Source organism: Chanodichthys erythropterus, chromosome 14, assembly GCF_024489055.1.
Source record: "Chanodichthys erythropterus isolate Z2021 chromosome 14, ASM2448905v1, whole genome shotgun sequence".
Taxonomy (NCBI): domain Eukaryota; kingdom Metazoa; phylum Chordata; class Actinopteri; order Cypriniformes; family Xenocyprididae; genus Chanodichthys; species Chanodichthys erythropterus.
Genome location: NC_090234.1, coordinates 24,880,439 through 24,900,103, shown reverse-complemented (window position 1 = coordinate 24,900,103; position 19,665 = coordinate 24,880,439). Strand labels below are relative to the sequence as shown.

General features: G+C 35.3%; 1 protein-coding gene across 4 annotated transcripts in view; it reads right to left on the bottom strand.

Moving 5' to 3' along the window:
* The window catches only part of itgb5 (integrin, beta 5), a 41,190-nt gene that overhangs the window by 11,493 nt on the left and 10,032 nt on the right, over nt 1–19,665 (bottom strand). For all 4 annotated transcript variants that reach the window (XM_067408737.1, XM_067408738.1, XM_067408741.1 and 1 more), the window contains one exon: nt 14,956–15,385. In XM_067408737.1, coding sequence (XP_067264838.1) covers nt 14,956–15,385 — 430 coding nt within the window. The remainder of the gene's footprint in view (nt 1–14,955; nt 15,386–19,665) is intronic.

Below are 19,665 nucleotides of genomic sequence, written 5' to 3'. Positions count from 1 at the left end.
AGTAATAGGAAATAATAAAATGTCCTGATAGTTAAATTTAATGTTCAATGCCACACCTTAAGGAATATTTTAAGACAGTAAGCACAGAGTACACCTTCAGTCAACAGCTTTACTGAATGAATGACCCTCTGAACAAATCTGGAATGAACAGAGACGCGTTGTGGCATGTTTTCCACACCTGCTTTCTAAAGGTGAGTGTATGTGTAACGGTGCTGAACAGCATTCACAGGCTTCACATTTTTACCATAGACATTCAGAACCAACAGTATTCATATTTAATATGCTAAGATAGAATATCAAGTCATCATCTAAACAAATAAATTAACAAATGCTAGAGAATCAATGCAGACCTGCTGCATTTCCAAAGCATTTCCAAAGCATTTCCAAATCCGGTCTTTTATTTAGGTCACTGAATAAATGTGCTGTTGTCATGCCAGAAAGGCAGATCCATGTTGAAAGCCTCTGGGAATGAGCTCCAGCCCATTTCGACCACATCCACAGTTAAACTCAACAAATTCACACATGAGTGAGTCCAAAGCCACGCAAGCACTGAAATATGTCAATTACCGTCGACCTCAAGTATCAGGTTTATTTAAGGGTGCAAAGTTTCACAGTCAACACAGAGCCTGTGCTTGTAAATTGCAGTGTTTGAATAGTGTACACTTGAGATCTATTGCTGTGAAGTCTTTGTGAAGTGCATAGCCATCCTTATGTAATGAAAATGTCCTTTTTTCCTGCCTTTAAAGAAAATGTGTAGGCTTGTAATCTTTCATTTATTTTAATGAATAAGTCATGAAACCATATTGATAGCATGCTCATACACCAAACTGAAGTGGAAAGGTAAACAAATGTAGAAAAAAAAAAAAAATAAAGCAGAGCTTTCCAATGGAAAATACTTCTAAAGGCTGGAAGTGACCAGTTTAAATATTTCCTGTCTGCATGCTTGAGTGTCTGTTTGTTCTAGTTTCTTGTACAAACAACATATTACCAGTGTTGTTATCATTAACTAAAGTATTAAAAATCACAAAATCTCCCTGCAAAAGAAAAATCCAGAAAAGTGAAAGTGGAATACAAGGATTTTTGTCATTCTCCATTTTTAAAATTACACCATTTGTAAGTTTTTCACTTTTTTTTCCTTCGTTTTTTTCCTTCCTTAAAAGATTAATCTAACTCAACATATTTAACACTGAATGGATTTAAATGTTTATTTCAACAAGCTACATTCCAGACATGCAGAAACCATTTGTCAATCACTGTACTGTACTGCTATTGGTCGACAGATATGCTGACCCTGACCTGTCCTTCCTGTTATAAAGACCCTTTTAGCCTCTGCAGTCCCACAGGAAGTGTAGAACCAGCTGCTGAAGCAACATTCCTCTTTATATTTTAACACTCAAGCTGACCGCTTCATTTCACTTCACTCAAATAATTTAAGATGAGATGCTTGAGCTATTCTAGTGTATCATCACACTCCTCTCAGTTTATAGCGGAAAGTCACTGAACTTACATAACCATGTGTCTGCTAACACCAGAGGGAGATACAATTACACAGAGAAGACTATGAAAGCTTTTGGGGTCAATATGAAGAGAACTCTGAGAATGCCTAGCTGTACTTGATCAGAGTGGTCAGAAAAATAAATCTACTGCTAATAATGATAAAAAAAAAATAAAAAAAAACACAACGACAAGGAGCATGAAACTCCCTATTAGGCATACATAGATGGTCACACACCAGGCAAGAAGTGTTCAAAGTGACAGTCCAAAACAGTGAATCTAATAACCAAACTGGCAAAAGTTCACATCAAGAATAAACAAAGTGACATTGATGAGTTCAAAAAACAACAACAAAAAAACGGAATGAGAAAGGGCAATTTATATTATTATAGCTCTCTATTTTAGTTTATTTTAATAAAAGTAATATATTTTAAAAAAGATTCAATGCATTGTAGTCAAGAAAAATGTCAGCCTGTCAGCCTAAGTACTCCTCAGATCAGTAAACTGACCAATCAGAAGGGATATTCAAATGAGGCAATATATTTTTTGGTCCAAAATGCAGCCAAAAATGTGCAAAGGAGAAGAAATTAAGCTTTATTTCTTTCTGACACAAATAATCAACTGTAATCAAATATATTCTCTCTTAAACCAAATAGCAACGAGTGAAAAGACACTTACCAATTATCAATAAAGTCCAAATTATTAAAGAATAAACGAAAGAATGAATGACAGGCCCATATACAAAATTTGCCACAATGAAAAAGCGGAGGAGTTCCTCTACTAACCGATAGTACTATACAGATAGCACAACTATAACAACTAAAACAGACTTCAACAAAATTGTATAAATCAAAAGACCAACCTAATACTTATTTGCAGTTAAACTAATGTGCCAGTGTGAAGTACAGAGTCTAAAGATTTAGCAGTTACTAAACCATATAATTCAACCACAGAATAAAGTTACGCTGCTTCTTTGTGAGCATAATGTAGTTTGCAGTAGTGAAAGAAATGGCAGACTGACTTCAGATCAGAGATATAAAACATGGTTTTACATGGTCATGGTTTGTGGTTTGTCTGTCTTTCTTGTGGTGGGAACTTGAAATAGATCCTCCTTTGGATCTGGGGAAAAAAAAAAAAAAAAAAAAGAAAAAAAAAAACTCAGAAAGCCCTGTAATCACTAGGGTGCAGTGAGAGCACAGGGTGTGCAACCTATGCCACGTTCCAGTTCCACCCAGTGAGGAACCACCAGCAGAACACACTTCTGCTCCAGGGGCATCTCACTTCCCTGTCTGTAGCTGAGAGAGTGAGCTGTTTTCAGAAATGCTGATCAAACAAAAAGCAGGCTACTCAACATCTCAGCAGTCTGCATTCAACAACTCACGAAAACGTGTCACCACAGAATCAGTGGTCATTCTTCCTTCCCTACGAAAGTAGAAACAAACAAGTGCAGCTGAAACGAAAGAAATCAGTTCATGTGAGGAATTCAACTCCATATTTTCAGTGGAAGGTACAGGACATGATAATAATAAAAAAAAAACTTCATTTGAAGGAAAAGCATTTAAAAACTGCCTGATATAGAGCCAGAAGGAGCTGTTGTAAATGACAAAGGATAAAGGAGAATTTTAAAAGCAAAATTAGACTTTTACTGACTCAAGTTGTGTGATGTAGCGTTTAAAGACTTCCATGTCCTCTCTGAGGAGTTTGAGTATACATGTGACATTGACCACACAGACACAACATTATACATCCGGAGACAACACAAGGATGCCATGGTTTTTAATAGGAGTCATCCTGTTGTTACAGGCCTCTGTAAGATTTTTTTTTTAATGTTTGTGAAAGTCTCTCATACTCAAGGCAGCATTTATTGGATGTTAAACATTAAAATGACCATTTTCTATTTTTATATAATTCAAAATGCAATTTATTTTGGTAATGGAAAAGCTGAATTTTCAGCATCATTACTCCAGTCTTCAGTGTCACATGATCCTTCAGAAATCATTCTAATATGCAGATTTGCAGCTCAAGAAACATTTCTTATTATTATCAATGTTGAAAAGAGTTGTGCTGCTTAATATTTGGTGGAAAATAAGATTCTTTTCAGGATTCATTGATGAACAAAGTTCAAAAGAACAGCATTGATTTGAAATAGAAATCTTCAGTAACAATATAAGTGTCTTTATGGTCACTTTTGACCAATTTAATGCATCCTTGCTGAATAAAATGTATTATTTATTTTTATATATTTATATTATATTATATTATATTATATTATATTATATTATATTATATTATATTATATTATATTATATTATATTATATTATATTATATTATATTATATTATATTATATTATATTATATTATATTATATTATATTATATTATATTATATTTATATATATTTAATATATTATTTATATATATTTATTTTTTTCCACTACTTACAAAATGACAGTACAGTCAGTTAGTCCTAATGATCAGAAATAAATCTGAACTGGTTTCAGTGTGAACAAAGCCATACATATTCTTCTTGTGTGTGAATAATGGACCCTTATGGAAGATGCCAAAATCAACCTAACCAATCTATCTTGCTTCTTAAAGGGTTAGTTCACCCAAAAATGAAAATTCTGTCATTTATTACTTACCCTCATGCCGTTCCACACCCGTAAGACCTTCATTAATATTCAGAACACAAATTAGATATTGTAGTTGAAATCCGATGGCTCCATGAGGCCTCCAAAGGGAGATGGACACTTCCTCTCTCAAGATCCATAAAGGTACTAAAAACATATTTAAATCGGTTCATGTGAGTACAGTGGTTCAATATTAATATTTTAAAGCGACGAAAATATAAACGATTAACGAAGGTGTAACGGGTGTGGAACGGCATGAGGGTAAGTAATAAATGACAGAAGTTTCATTTTTGGGTGACCTAACCCTTTAATGTTTTTAAATTATTTCCCTACCTTATTTCTTCCACATGTGCTATTGCTTTTGTCAACAGCATGCAAAATCAATATGTTGTCTGACTTCACTTTGCAGAAACAGTGTGACCTCTGTGTGTTGAGCTTAAAAAGTACAACTCATTGGTCTATAAAGACACATGTGCATTGCAAGTATGTAGGCCAAGACACGGCAAGCTGCCTCTTGTAGTTGTGCCTCTCAAGTGGTGACGAAGTTTTGGCAGTAAAAACAGAAGGTCTATAGATGCCTGAAATGTGGTGTCTGTTCTCTTTACAAGATTCCTTAGTAACCAGGAAACCTCATTGTATTCCAAAGAGAATCAAATATGTTAAAAAATAATCAGGAAATAACTTTCACATGTTTCTCCATTTAAAGAGGACATTTGAACTCTGGTGCAGAGCAGAGAAATTATATTTAAGATAATTAGTGCAGTCAGAAGTTTTGTCTCATGTGACTGGAGGGGAACATCTCGTGCTCCAGAGACAATAACAATTATAGAGCAGGCGTACAAGATAAATACAGTTTTCTTCTGCTACACAGTCTTCTGACGCCTTTTAAATAAACAGGTAGGCTGGGGACAACAATGCACAAAGTAATGCATAATACTTTTAAAAACACCAACAGATCACTATAGTTTGTGCCTGCGATACAAACAAGCTAATATATTTCTGTGCATGCTTTACTGCTGGTTTGGTATGGTGTAATGGTGTAAGGTTTTGAACTAATAACTGTTTAATGAACTAGATGTTTCTGCTGATCTAAAACACAAGTGTGGGAAGTGCAAGGGCAATGAACCAAAAAACACAATGTCTAGAACTTAAAGTATCTTAAAAAAAAACAAACAAACAAAAAAAACACTATCTATAAACAGGTTTAAATGAGAAATGCATAACAGTGATGTAGCTTGTCTAAATAAAAACGACTGACTGACTAATCCCATATATTTGAAACCAAAGATAGAAGGACAATCTAGTGTTTCTCATTACAAAACTGACTATCTGCAGAGACACTGTTTGTGTCCACAAGGAAAGTCATACTTTGACTCATCACTAATCTTACCCACTCCCTTGCATTCCAAAACTGGATGGACAGGGTATCTTTACAGAGGAGGTTAAACATTCAAAACAGCAAAGCAATTTTCATGGCAACAATTAATAAATAGTACAATGCTGTGAAATGCCTCAAATTCTTATGGTTTGTTGTTAGGATGTCAGTAGTATGTCTGGCTGCGTTAGACTGCAACGATAGTCTAGTCAACTTTTCCCAAATGGTACCTCGCATGGAAAAACCATTATCCTGTTACAATTTGTTGCCCAGAGCAGGTTCAGAAATTAAAGGCGTAGTAATCCCATTGTAGCAATGTGGTCACTTAAAGAGATTTGAAAACCAACTAAACAAGACCAAGATGAATAAGTCTGGGTGTGTTTTACCAGCCCTTGAGGAGACACAGAGTGACAGCTGAGATTTGTTTTTTTAGCACTGATTGCAGTGTACTGGTACAGTGATGACACTGCATGAGTGCTTCGATGTGCTCACTGACTGTAAATTTAAAAGAAAAAAGCTTAGGCTATTATCACAATGTAAAAACTAAATCATACAAATGTATATTACTACAAAGACAAATATTGTACATTCACTCATAGTATTTAATATACATTTAGGTCTAAAAGTCTATATGTAGAAAATCTAAATTTTATTTAACTCTGGAAAAGTTTGTGTTAATATAATATAATATAATATAATATAATATAATATAATTAATATAATATAATATAATATAATATAATATAATATAATATAATATAATATAATATAATATAATATAATATAATATAATATAATATAATATAATATAATATAATATAATATAATATAATATAATATAATATAATATACCAGAATGTACATTTCCTGAAGAAAATGTAAATGGTGCTTGCAGTGGCAAAACTCATACTGAAGCTATTCACTGCTAGCATGTGTAACATGTTGGAAGTCCAGTTTGCTAGCATGAGTCAAAAAAGCCAACCCCCATGTCTATACGATGTTCTGATGCAGAGATATAGGTCTTGCTAAACGGTTGCTAGGGTACTCTGTTTGGTTGTTAGGGAGTGGCTTGGCAGCTACCAATGATGATACTCCAAAGGCTGCTTGACAATTTAAACCAACCCCCATGACTGTACGATGTTCCGATGCAGAGATATAGGTCTTGAGAAAATGGTTGCTTGTAGTGCTTGGCGATATATCGCATGTGATTGTCATGCGCATTTCGTCAGTAAAGCCGGTTCCCTGAATACCGCTAAATCGCCATCACCTGCTTTCAAATGGAGCGGCATTTAATAAACAGAGCCGTAGTTCACTGATAAGCCACGCAATATCGCGTTCATTATCGAAGGCGATTCATCTGCGATAATGAACGTGATATTGCGCAGCTTATCAGTGAACTACGGCTCTGTCTATTAAATGGCGCTCCATTTGAAAGCAGGTGATGGCGATTTAGCGGTAATCAGGGAACCGGCTTTACTGACGAAATGCGCGTGACAATTGCATGCGATATATAACCCCGCCCTAGTTGCTAGGGTACTCTGTTTAGTTGCTAGGGAGTGGCTTCACAGCTGCCAATGATGATACTCCAAAGGCTGTTTGCCAGTATAAATGATATAAACCAACCCCCATGCCTTTCTGATATTCACATTTGAAGATATCCCTCTATGCTTTGGGTTGCTAGGGTGCTAGAGCATGGCTATGAAGTCTTGAAGGTGATTCGTGATTGGCCGTTTGCTGCCCCGAGTCAAGTGAGCCCACCCTCATGTTTCTATGACAGTTCTATCCAAAGAGATTCATTTGATCTTTTTCAATGGAAGTCTATGGAGCTTGTTACTAAGGTGCTCTATATGGTTGCAAGGGCGTGACTTGATAGCTTTAAAAATTATCCTGAGAGACTGATTGGTTGCCTGAGTAAAATGAGCCCACCCCCTTGTGTCTATGACATTGTGATCCAGAGTTATGACTTGTCAAAGTTTGTCCCAATGTTAAGTCTATGGGATTTTTCACCCGATTTTTCAACCGCCGTACGAACATCGTACACCTGATCGCTTAGAAAAGTCATAGCACACCATTCCTCAGTAATCCACACAATTTGACACCTCATTCGTGGGTCTAGGACAAAAGCTGCGGGACTAGTTACGCGCCGAAATTTTGTCCAGAATAAGAAGAATAAGTATTTAGGATAACAATAATGATGCTTCGCCTTTGGCAAGCACCATTAATAAAATAAAATAAAAAAAAAAATTAAAATGAAAATAATATAAGTTTCTATATAATACAATTGATACATTTTCACTGGTAGTCTCAGACTTTTTGACTTCACTGTATGCATCCGACTGTAAAACAAGCTTTGCACCAGTTCAAAAACACATCTTCAGGGTATGTACCAAAATACTTTCACCAAAACCATCATGTCAGTGTCACTCAAATATGAACCACAGCACAATCATGCAGTGACATGCTTCATGAATTCATAAAAACTTCTGTTTGACTGCCATCTCAACCTCCCATCTGCCCCAAAGGGCAATGCTGTTTTTTAATTTTTTTTTATAATAAGCAGATTTTAATCTTACATCCTACTTTCTAATAAAATTCCAAGTAGCTGAGATTTGGGGCATGAATGCACATGCAACATCGATTCATAAGGCATAATATTTCAAAGAATGAATATGAAGAACTGCAAACAACCTATAATGAGTAGCTTTTGACATTCTATTCTTTTGAAATGGTTGTGTAAAGGCTGGGCATTTCAAGTATGACAGAAAAGTCTGTCAGAAGAGAGGCAGGATCCATGGGAGATTTTTTTTTGTTTTATTTGTTTAGCATGCTAATCCAGGTCCCTGAGGCTTCTAGACGATCCACTTTCCATCCGGACTGAGTTTGTTAAACTGAGCTTTTCATTTTGCTGCAGCATTTAGGGATGGTTTTCAGAGAGTAGAGCACATCTGAGGGATTGAGTCAAAGTCCATTTTTTGTTAAACTTCAAGCAGAGAAGTCTATTGAGTTCAACAGAGGGAAACACAATTTTCATCATACACAAAAAGATAACTGAAATGTTTGTGCATTCCCATTAACAATATTACCCATGAAAAATACTGATACTTCAAACTCCAGGACTCATCTGGCTGCCACATCACAAAGCAGTTCTGCTAGCAAAAGTGCTTTCATCACAAATCAATAGACTAAGGAGTGAGCAATGACGTCTATTCCAAAGTCCCACTTTGCTCATGGTTCTTGCAGTTTTATTGTTCAACACATGACCAGCATTGCTCGAATGAAGTGTCCCACAGGACATGACATGAAAAGCGCTCCACACCGCAAATGACAACGAACAAGTGTTTATATCCAATCATGTCAACCAAAGAATGCCAGACTTTCATGCATTAATGATGACAGTAAAGCAGTGAAGGTCTTGCATGTTTGCATCTGAGGTCAGTGTGTTGCCAGGTACTGATGTCATTTACTGAGTTAAGAGAGGATGCAGGGGTGTGGAAAAACAAACTCAGAAAAACAGACGTCAATTGTCTGTGTACAGTTAGAAAGAGGAGTTGGTGGATCATGTTCTGCTCGCCAAAGGTTAAATGGAACCACATTACGTCCAAATTACAGCATATGTTTGGTATTCAACATTTCATCTGCTTCATGCTAAAGCTAATGCAAGATAACATCTGAAAGTTTCTAAAAAACAGCTTCAAAAACAACCAGGTGTAACATATTTCTTGGATAGACTGCAAATGTTTTTGAGAAAAACAACATGTATGACGACAATAACAAACATAACTCCTGAGATGTTATTACAAGTTGGTCACAATAGTTTGAAAGCCCATGTTTGCATGATTGTATACTGCTTGAGGTCAAGTGCATGAGGTTAAACAGAGTCACATGTTTTCTCAGGTTAAGAGAATACATGTTTTTGTTGAGGTTTGTTCACATTTGATTTACTGTCTATAGACGCTACAGTTCAAAAGCTTTGGGTCGGTAAGATTTGTTTTTATGTTTTTGATCGAAGTCTCTAATGCTCAACAAGGCTGCATTTATTTGTTCAAAAATATAGTAACAGAAATATAATTTAAAATAACCATTTTCTGTTTTCATATATTTTATTATGCAATTTATTCTCGCTTACATTATATTAATTGATGTATGCTCTAGTAGTGTTTTTGATTAGATTTTTTTGTAAAGTGATTAGATGGTGATTAGGAGTTCTTTATGGTGAGATTTCCATTTCAGCACATTCTCATATTTAGATTATTTTCATTTTGCTCAACAAACTGATAGACATGTTAGACTAACACAGTGTCTACACCGAATGTGACTGTTGTTGCGATGCGCCACAACAGCTAGAAGCTGTACACACTGGATGCGACAAAACAACCACTGCAAAACCATTCGTCCTTCATATCAGAAGTAGCGCGGGCACTTGGAGTATGTCAGAAATATAATGGGGCATCAGTTTACGCTTGGAATTTCTCGTGTTGTGCCACATCCAGTGTAGACAGCATCACTGATTATAATGGGTTCTAGTCGCTTTTGTCACGTTGCGTCGCGTCGCTCGTGTCTGGTGTAGACACAGTGTAAGAAAGTTCTACATCACAATTATGTAATACCAATGCTCATATTAACTTAAAAATGCAAGCTAATTTAACATGGATCTACAAGTAAAAAAATTAAAGTTCATAGAACTTAGTATATCATGTTTGATGACCAGCTTTATGGTCCCACTTTATAACTACTATGTACTTACATTTAAATTAATCATTTGATACAGAGCACTTATTGTGTACATACATGTTTTTACAATGTACTTATATTTTAAAAACACCTGCATGTAATTACATCTGTAATTAATTTCTGTAATTACATTTATAATTACACTGTTGACCCCTCCCTTAGACCTTACCCCTAACCTTAAACCTACCCATACCACCAAACCTGTCCCTAACCTTACCCGTACCCCACCTCAATAGCAGCAAAAGTGTTTTGCAATACAATATGAACCCAGTAAGTACATTGTACTTATTTTTTATCTAAGTACATAGTAGTTAAGGCCACCTAATATAAAGTGGGACCAGCTTTATTTATTCAGTTGAGTAAACTCAAAAGTCCTGTAACTGGTTGCCTCAAGTTTTTAAGTTTTCAACTTCTGATTTTTTACAGTGCAATTTTTATTCTAGAGCCACAAACACACAAATGTTCACGTTTAAAATGATAATTGACTAGGTCTACACAACATTGAAAACTAAGAAAAAATGGGTACATTTATATGTCTGGTACATTTAGAGACTATTTCTGGCTCTCTGTGTTATTAAGCAATTTAAATCTGTAGCAGATGTATAGAACAGCACTGCAAAGCAAAGGTTTACTAGGGGCTCAATAGTCATACTGTCATACACTTCTAAACACTCAGAAAGCTATTGTGCAGAGATTCAAAACATATGTGCAATAATAAGTTTTAATATGGTAAACCTTTGACTGACATGAGGCATGTGAACTTAAAAGTAAAAATCTGAAAAAATTGTGCAGTTCCAGCAGCCGTCACATTAAATCCTTTCAATCATAAAAGTTCAGCAGACTCAAGTCTTTCATTATGACAGCAGAGCATAGACTAATAACTCAAACACAACAAAGGACACACAGAGGTCTTATCAGAGCAGTGCTGCCTGTCTGTGGGAGGCCTTCAGGCTGCTATCAGCATGACAGCAAGGCCAGACTGATCCCATCGGACCCGCAATGCACAAAAATGAATAGATTGAGCAAAACGTATTCATATAAAACATTTATTACAAAGCTCCATTTCTGACTGGTCGATCACAACATTCTGCTGTGAAATATTTTATCTGATGACCGTAAAACTAGAATTGGCCGGAAGTAGCTGTGTAATACGCATCACTTTGCATTGGGGGTCCTGATCACCCTGAGAAGAAATGTTTTAGACATAATGACCAACTGACTCTACATTAGTCTTTACATGTCTTTATATATCATATAAATAGGGAAATCTGCTGCTATATTACAGAATACGACATCAAAACACTTTGATTCAATAATCCAGAATGACCTCTGCGTCTTATTTTTGGCTTTATTTTGTGCTACTACTATTTTTTTTAAAAATGCTGTTTTAAGTAATAACAGGGTGTGGTGTGTGATATGCAATTAAGAGTACAGCTGAGTAAACCATTTCAATAGCACTTCCGTCAAAGACAAAGAGGTTAAAGAAAAACAAAACTTTGTTTACTCCAGGAGTATGAACAAGGGGCTATGCTTAAGAGACCATAATAAGAGTGTTTATGGTCATTTTAAAGTCATGTTTACATTTTAATGGCTTTAAAGAGTTCTGTAAAGTAACCCTGAAAAGTAACCGCCATTATATACACCGGTAAAATGGTTCCAAAACATCATCTTTGCCAAAACAGTTTATTCTTCCCCAGCTGTAATGAGAAGCCGTCCACCAATCACCCTTCATGCTCACCAAGCCCAGTGACCCAGTACTAATGTAACACAGGAAGAAGCTCCACCCACAGAGGACTATTTAACTTAACTTATTCAGCACAGCTTGCTTCTGACCTTTTAACCAGTCATGTTTACTCACCTCACTTTATCACAGCTATCAACACCTCAAAGCAAACAACGCCTCAATCTTCAAAAACACATTCACTTAATAACAACATGATGAAAAGTAAAATAATAAAATCAATGACTGATTAATCTGAGTGTTAGATAAAAATAAAATAAAAAAAGCTCTTTACACAAAATTTATATATATTATATATATATATATAAATAATAAATAATAATATAATAATAATAATAATAATAATAATAATAATAATATATATTTTATTATATATAATAATAATAATAATAATAAATATATATAAATATTTATTATATTATATATTATATTATATTATATTTATTATATTTTATTATATTTTATTATATTATATTATATTATATTATATTATATTATATTATATTATATTATATTATATTATATTATATTATATTATATTATATTATATTATATTATATTATATTATATTATTATATTATATTATATATTTTCATTCTACTTACGGAACGAATGTGGCGCCAGTTTAGTTTTTTTTCCTTAAGTAGGATAGGGAAGGCGTAGGACATACGGCGTAAGCTTTTTTGAAGAACACGGAAAGCGGAAGCACTTACACGGCGATCATTTGTGTTTATAAAGCATATACAGTTGTATTTTTTTCGAAAATGACCAATCGTTTAGCTAGATAAGACCCTTATTCCTCGTCTGGTATCATTTAAAGCTGCACTGAAACTGTAATTTTGACCTTCATCCGTCTGGAGGCCGTTGAAGTCCACTAAAAGGAGAATAATCCTGGAATGTTTTCATCAAAAACCTTAATTTCTTTTCGACTGAAGACAGACAGACATGAACATCTTGGATGACATGGGGGTGAGTAAATAATCAGGAACATTTTATTTGAAAGTGAACTAATCCTTTAAGTCTGTGCCTAGTTAACGCTGTTCATTACAAATCTGGTAAAATGCTAAAAACATTTTTGTCCACATCTCCACAAAAATTTTACAAATGTGAAAAAGTGATCCTGGCACATAAGCAGTGACATGCAGAAATTAAGTTCAAGTGGAACAGCATTTACTGCAAAATCGAGGCATTTTGAGACACTGAAAACACTGGATCACGAACTGTTCATGTGTTAATGAATGCAGTGCTGCACTTCACCCAGAAACACGCAGAGCATCAGAATAAATCGCAGCCTTTTATGATGTGATAATCAGACTAAGCCATTTCTAAAGTTCAAATTTATTTAGATTAATTGTGCAGCCCACATTTTTAAAGACTTAATTATTAGATTTTCAGCAACTCACAAGCACCCTGCAGTTTGGGAAACCCTCCCCTGGAGTATGTTCAACTCACCGCCTGTTTGAGAAACCTTAGCATTCTCCTGATAAACACTAGCTTGTACATTCTATCCGAAAAGTCTTGCAACTAACACTCCGTAAAACAAGCTGCTCTCACCGGAGCATGGCCAAATCAAAACACCACAAACCATGTTTATAGAGCATTTAACATGTGAACGAAACCTACAAAGCTCTCATCAACAGTTGCCTTTTCCCCACAGCCATTATTAGCGAGTTTACAAGAATTGTCCCAGTTAATTCACCGCGGCAAAGTGGTGTGAAAGCGCATAATCACTCAGATTCATTAAGAACTCGTTATAGCAGACAGATAGCAGGAATTGTATTCTCGATTCTACCAATGACATTATTGCTACAGAGGCTCAACAAATGTCCATTTTGTGCTGGGCCTGCAGTTCCTGCTGACTAAAGAAAAACACAGAGCTTTATTACTATAGACCAGCCATTGTGCGCATGGATAAACAAATGCAGCCTGCTACAAAGCTCTCACTGTGGCATGGCAGAGATGCGTCCTGTAGAGAGGGAGAGATGGGGTGCCAGACAACTGCTCTCTGGCAAGAACTGATCAAAAATGTATCAGGCACAAATGTGGCATCTCATGGGTGTAGAAATGGCGGCAACTTTTAATAAAACAAATTCATACCCTGCACTTTTTTCAGGCAAGTGTGTTCACGCAGAGGTTTTCATGGGCCAATGTGAATAAATCTCGATTTAAATTCAAAGAGACAAGATATTGTACGCATGACCTGACATTTTATTCATATCCAAAATGAGGCAATGTGAACATTATACTGAAAGCCGGGAGAGCATTCTTTCATGCAGAAAGTCCAAAACAGACTCATAGAAGTAATAACTTATGACATTCCAGGAAATCCCTTATATGGACAAAGGCATCCAGCTATTGCTGTAGCTGAATAAAAATCAGAAACACTTTGACTGATGAAACGTGAAGACAACACATGACTGCAACAATATATGGCTTATGTGCATTTTTCAAGCCATCTCGGGTTATTTTATTAACAATAAAGTATGTGAATAATGCAGTGCTAATTGGCATATAGCCTTTATAACAGTACGGAAACTATAAAATATATTTTCTGCCTTATTCTGTGATAAAAAGCCTCATTAACTTTTCCATCCATGATGACTTAATGCACAAGTCAAGTGTATAAAACTAATTATATATATAAAAATAAATAAATAAATAAATAAATAGCACATAAACCAATTCAAAAATATTGGAAAAAAAATATTATAGAACACAAATTATTGTGAATGGTTATTGTTCAGTGAATGGTTATTGTTCAATGGCATCCTAAAGAGGCCCATGGGCAAGCCAAATGGGTGAATGCCTTGAGACAATGCTGAAAAACTATGATATGGACCATAAACTTGCACAATTTGTACTGAAAATTCAATGGACTTTGCAAGGTGCAAACTGAAATGCATTTTGGAACTAAGATGCAAAGATTTCCTCTTTGAAATGCATTGTGACAACCAAAAAAGCAGGGGGAAAAAAAATCATCTTACCTGAGCACAGCGTGCCCTTGTGTCGAGCACAGGAGAAGTCATCACACTCGCAGAAGGTGCCGTAGATTTTGCCAAACTCTGACTCGTAGCACAGGCACTGGTTACAGCTGCATTCTCCGCGGCCGCTGCACACCTGCTTGCCCTCGGCCTCACGGCAGGCACTGAGGTACTGGTGGTCGACCTCTCCCTCCTGGCATTCGCAGCGGGCTCCCAGGTAGCCGGGCTCACAACGGCACATCCCACAGCTGTAGGTTCCAGCAGAGTTGCAGCGGCTGCTGTTGGCCTCTGTGTAATACGTGCAGCTGCAGTCACAACGGTAGTCCACAGAGACCTCCAGACGGTCTTTAAAACCAACAGGCCTGATGGTGAAACTCTTCTTGGTGCCTTTCGGAGGACATCCTCGAGCATCTACAGTTATGTTGAAGGAGACCTGCAAGAAAATACAGACAACTCATTTTCTTGTATTTAAGACAAGAAAATGAGGTTAGCATCATCCTGGTTCCCTTGACAAAAAGCCAACAGGATTTTTTCTTTGACTTTGGATTACTGCAGAAAATAAGCTCTGTGACCAACTAAAATTTGATTCTTACACGACTTGCTCATCAGCATTATCTACACAAATGAACACAACCAGGGTTTGAAATTAACTTTTTCACTCACTTTTTCACTCTGCTCTCATAAAGTCATTATTTAGTTTTTTTTGGCGCTGAGTTTAGTATTCTCGTCTCTTCATAACATTAAGGTTGAACCACTGTAGTCACATGAACTGTTTTAAATGTCTTTAGTAGCTTTCTGGGCATTGACAGCTAGTGTTAATTATCTTGCTGGCAATGGAGACCTCACTGAGCCATCAGATTTTATGAAAAATATCTTAATTTGTGTTCTGAAGATGAACGAAGGTCTTATGGGTGTAGAACGACATGAGGAATTAATGAACATCTTCATTTTTGGGTGAATAACCCTTTAATTAAAAACCCATTAAAAAACAAACAAACAAAAAAAAAAAACATTAATTTTGGGACCTCTGAATCAAAAGTTAAAAAATGCTAACTCAAAGGAATGGCAGTTCTCCTCCTGGTGGTATGTATGACCTTAACGCTGAAGATAAGAGGCTTCACTAACTGATGTAGATCATACTTGTCAGATTAATCATAGACCATCAGACCAGAGAAAAGACAGACTCCACCCCAATGATGACCACCCAGAGGAAGGAAGTCTATAAGAGGTTTCATCCAGACTAGCCTAGACTTGATCAACATCAATAAATATCTGGTAAGATGGTGAGATGAAACTCATTTCTCAGATTTAGTATTTCACTTGAGATGTGCTTCATATAATTGCACTGGAATTATGCAACACTGTACAAAAATAAACCTTTATCAGTTTATCAATTCTTTTCCCAGAAGTGAGAAAATTTCATGTGTGGATCATTAGGGGCAGAGAACCGAACACCTTTAAAAATATGTAGTCTGGTTGGCCTTTGATTCAGAACTGCCCAGGGGAGAGGACAAGCCCAACACGCTGAGTCTGAAGGCTTTGAAGTAGCATTTCAGATCAGTGCCGAACACTGGGCCACAGAGGGTCATACTGATGGAGGTAGACTAAAGGCTCACATGTGCCCTTAAAGGAATAAGTCTGTCAACAAAATTCTTTTTCCGGAAAAGGGGTTGTTACTTTGGCAGCACTGGTTTCTCTACAGTGAAATAACAGCCTAAAGAAAACATGTATAGTGTAAAAATAGAAATGATGGAGGAGAGACTTGACACAAATAGAAGGCAAGCAAGAAAATGTATTAAATATTCAAAATGTCTATATTTGTACCAGTACTTTTTTTTTTTTTTTTTTTTAATTGTTGAACTATTCATATGGTAAAAATTCTTGTAGGCTACTGGCATGCCAATTGTTATTGTAATGATGAATAATTGCTAATGTTTTGATCCTGTGCAGCAATCTCAATTTACATATAGATAAAGTTTTGTTTGTTTGTTGTTAGTTCAGTTTACAATGAGCTTGTCTTAATTTGCAGTAACCCACTTGTATAAATTTATACATGACTGTTCAAAAGTTTGGGGTCAAAGACTTTTTTTACATTGTTACAATTTAAAATAATTATTATAATTTTAAAATGTCATTTATTCCTGTAAAGGCAAAGCTGAACTTTCAGCAGTGATTACTCCAGTCACATGATCCTTCAGAAATGCTTCAGTCTAATATGCTTATTTGGTGCTCAAGAAACATTTCCTATTATCATCAATTTTGAAAACATTTTTCAAGATTTTTAGATGAACAGAAAGTTCAAAAGAACAGAATTTATATATATATTAAAAATCTTCTGTAAAACAAAAATATGGTAAGACAGGATTAAAATATTTTTTACCATTGTAAATTGTCTTTACAGTCACTTTTGAACTTTTAAAGGGTTAGTTCACCCAAAAATGAAATTTCTGTCATTAATTACTCACCCTCATGTCGTTCCAAACCCGTCAGACCTTCGTTCATCTTCAGAACACAAGTTAAGATATTTTTGATGAAATCCAAGATTTTTTTATTTTATTTTATCCCCAATAGAAAGCAACATAATTATCATCATTTCAAGGTCAAGAAAAGTACTAAAGACAGTGATAAAATAGTCAACGTGACTACAGTGGTTCAACCTTAATGTTATGAAACGACAAGAATACTTTTTGTATGCAAAAACAAAACAGAAATAACTACTTTATTCAACAATTTCTTCTCTACTCTGTAACAAAGTCATTTTTGTTTTTGCACACAAAAAGTATTCTCGTTGCTCCATAACATTAAGGTTGAACCACTGTAGTCACATTGACTATTTTAATGATGTCTTTAGTACTTTTCTGGACATTGAATGATGGTAATTATGTTGCTTTCTATTGGGGATAAAAAAAAATAAATAAATAAAAAAACTCTAGATTTCATCAAAAATATCTTAATTTGTGTTCTGAAGATTAACGAAGTTCTTACAGGTGTGGAACGACATGAAAGTGAGTACTTAATGACAGAAATTTCATTTTTGGGTAAACTAACCCTTTAAAAAAAAATAATTCTTAGTGAACCCAAACTTCTGAATGGAAGTCTACATAAAATTGTGTTAAGTAATATTAACTGTTGAAAAATCAACAGCATTGTAACATTACATCAAAAAATAGCACTATTTTAAATCACACATTATCCAGCATTAACATGCTCCTCAAAGATCATGCTGAAAAAGGCATCACAAAATAGTGGGAAAGTGAAGTGGGGTCACAGACAGACAAAGGCATAGAAAGAAGAAGTTTTTCCTCAATGAGGCAATGAGCTGCAGAATTGGATTAAGGAGACATGTGAGTCACGAGAACATGGCAACAATTAGATGACAGACAGCATTAGAAAACTCCATGAGGTCTGTGTGGTTGGGCAGAGGAAGAGGTGGAGTGGACATAATGATGAGGCATTAATGGCCAAAACTGTATACTGTAATAAAAACATTCCAGTCGAAGACTTGGGAAAACACTGCCAATGTTTTACATTTACTGATGGATTTAGGACATCTGTTGCTCTGATGGCTTTAGGGCTCACATAAATAAACTGAAGCAGTCGTCAGAATGGGAGGTTTAATGGTTTTCATAGTCTGCCTCACTGTGTCTGAGCATGCAGTCAAAAATGCTATACAGGCTGCCAGTAAAAAAATAAATAAATAAACAATCTTCACGTGAAGTATTTCCTGTGCTATACAACTAAAATATAAATTAAAACTAAATTGTCATTATTAGGTTTAAATATTACAAAAGCACATAATTTCTATGAATTAAACTAAAATTCCATGAAAACTGAAAATATAAAATTAAAAGCCAATTGTAAAACTAACAATAAAAAACTATAACTGTATTTAAATAATACTAAAATAACATCTCTTGATCACCCTGTTTGGGTTTATTTTATGATAATCGGCTAGATATACATTATCCCTTGCTTATTACAAAAGGCTATTATTATTATTATACTATTAAAGGTGCCCTAGAAGAGTTCAGTACATGGAAAAGACATACATTTCAAAATCCATTGCTTTCTCCTTCTTGTGTAAATCTCATTTGTTTAAAAGACCTCCGAAAAACAGGCGAATCTCAACATAACACTGACTATTAAGTAACAGTCGGGATCATTTATATGTACGCACCCAACATTTGCATATGCCAGCCCATGTTCAAGCCATTACACAAGGGCAGGTAGTATTGACTTCTGGATCTGTGCACAGCTGAATCATCAGACTAGGTAAGCAAGCAAGAACAATAGCGAAAAATGGCAGATGGAGCAATAATAACTGACATGATCCATGATTACATGATATTTTTAGTGATATTTGTAAATTGTCTTTCTAAATGTTTCGTTAGCATGTTGCTAATGTACTGTTAAATGTGGTTAAAGTTACCATCGTTTCTTACTGTATTCACAGAGACAAGAGCCGTCGCCATTTTCATTTTTAAACACTTGCAGTCTGTATAATGCATAAACAACTTCATTCTTTATAAATCTCTCCAACAGTGTGTAATGTTAGCTTTAGCCACGGAGCACCATCAAACCCATTCAGAATCAAATGTAAACATCCAAATAAATACTCTACTCACATGATCCGACGCATGTATGCAGTATGCATGACGAACAACTTGTAAAGATCCATTTGAGGGTTATATTAGCTGTGTGAATTTGTAAATA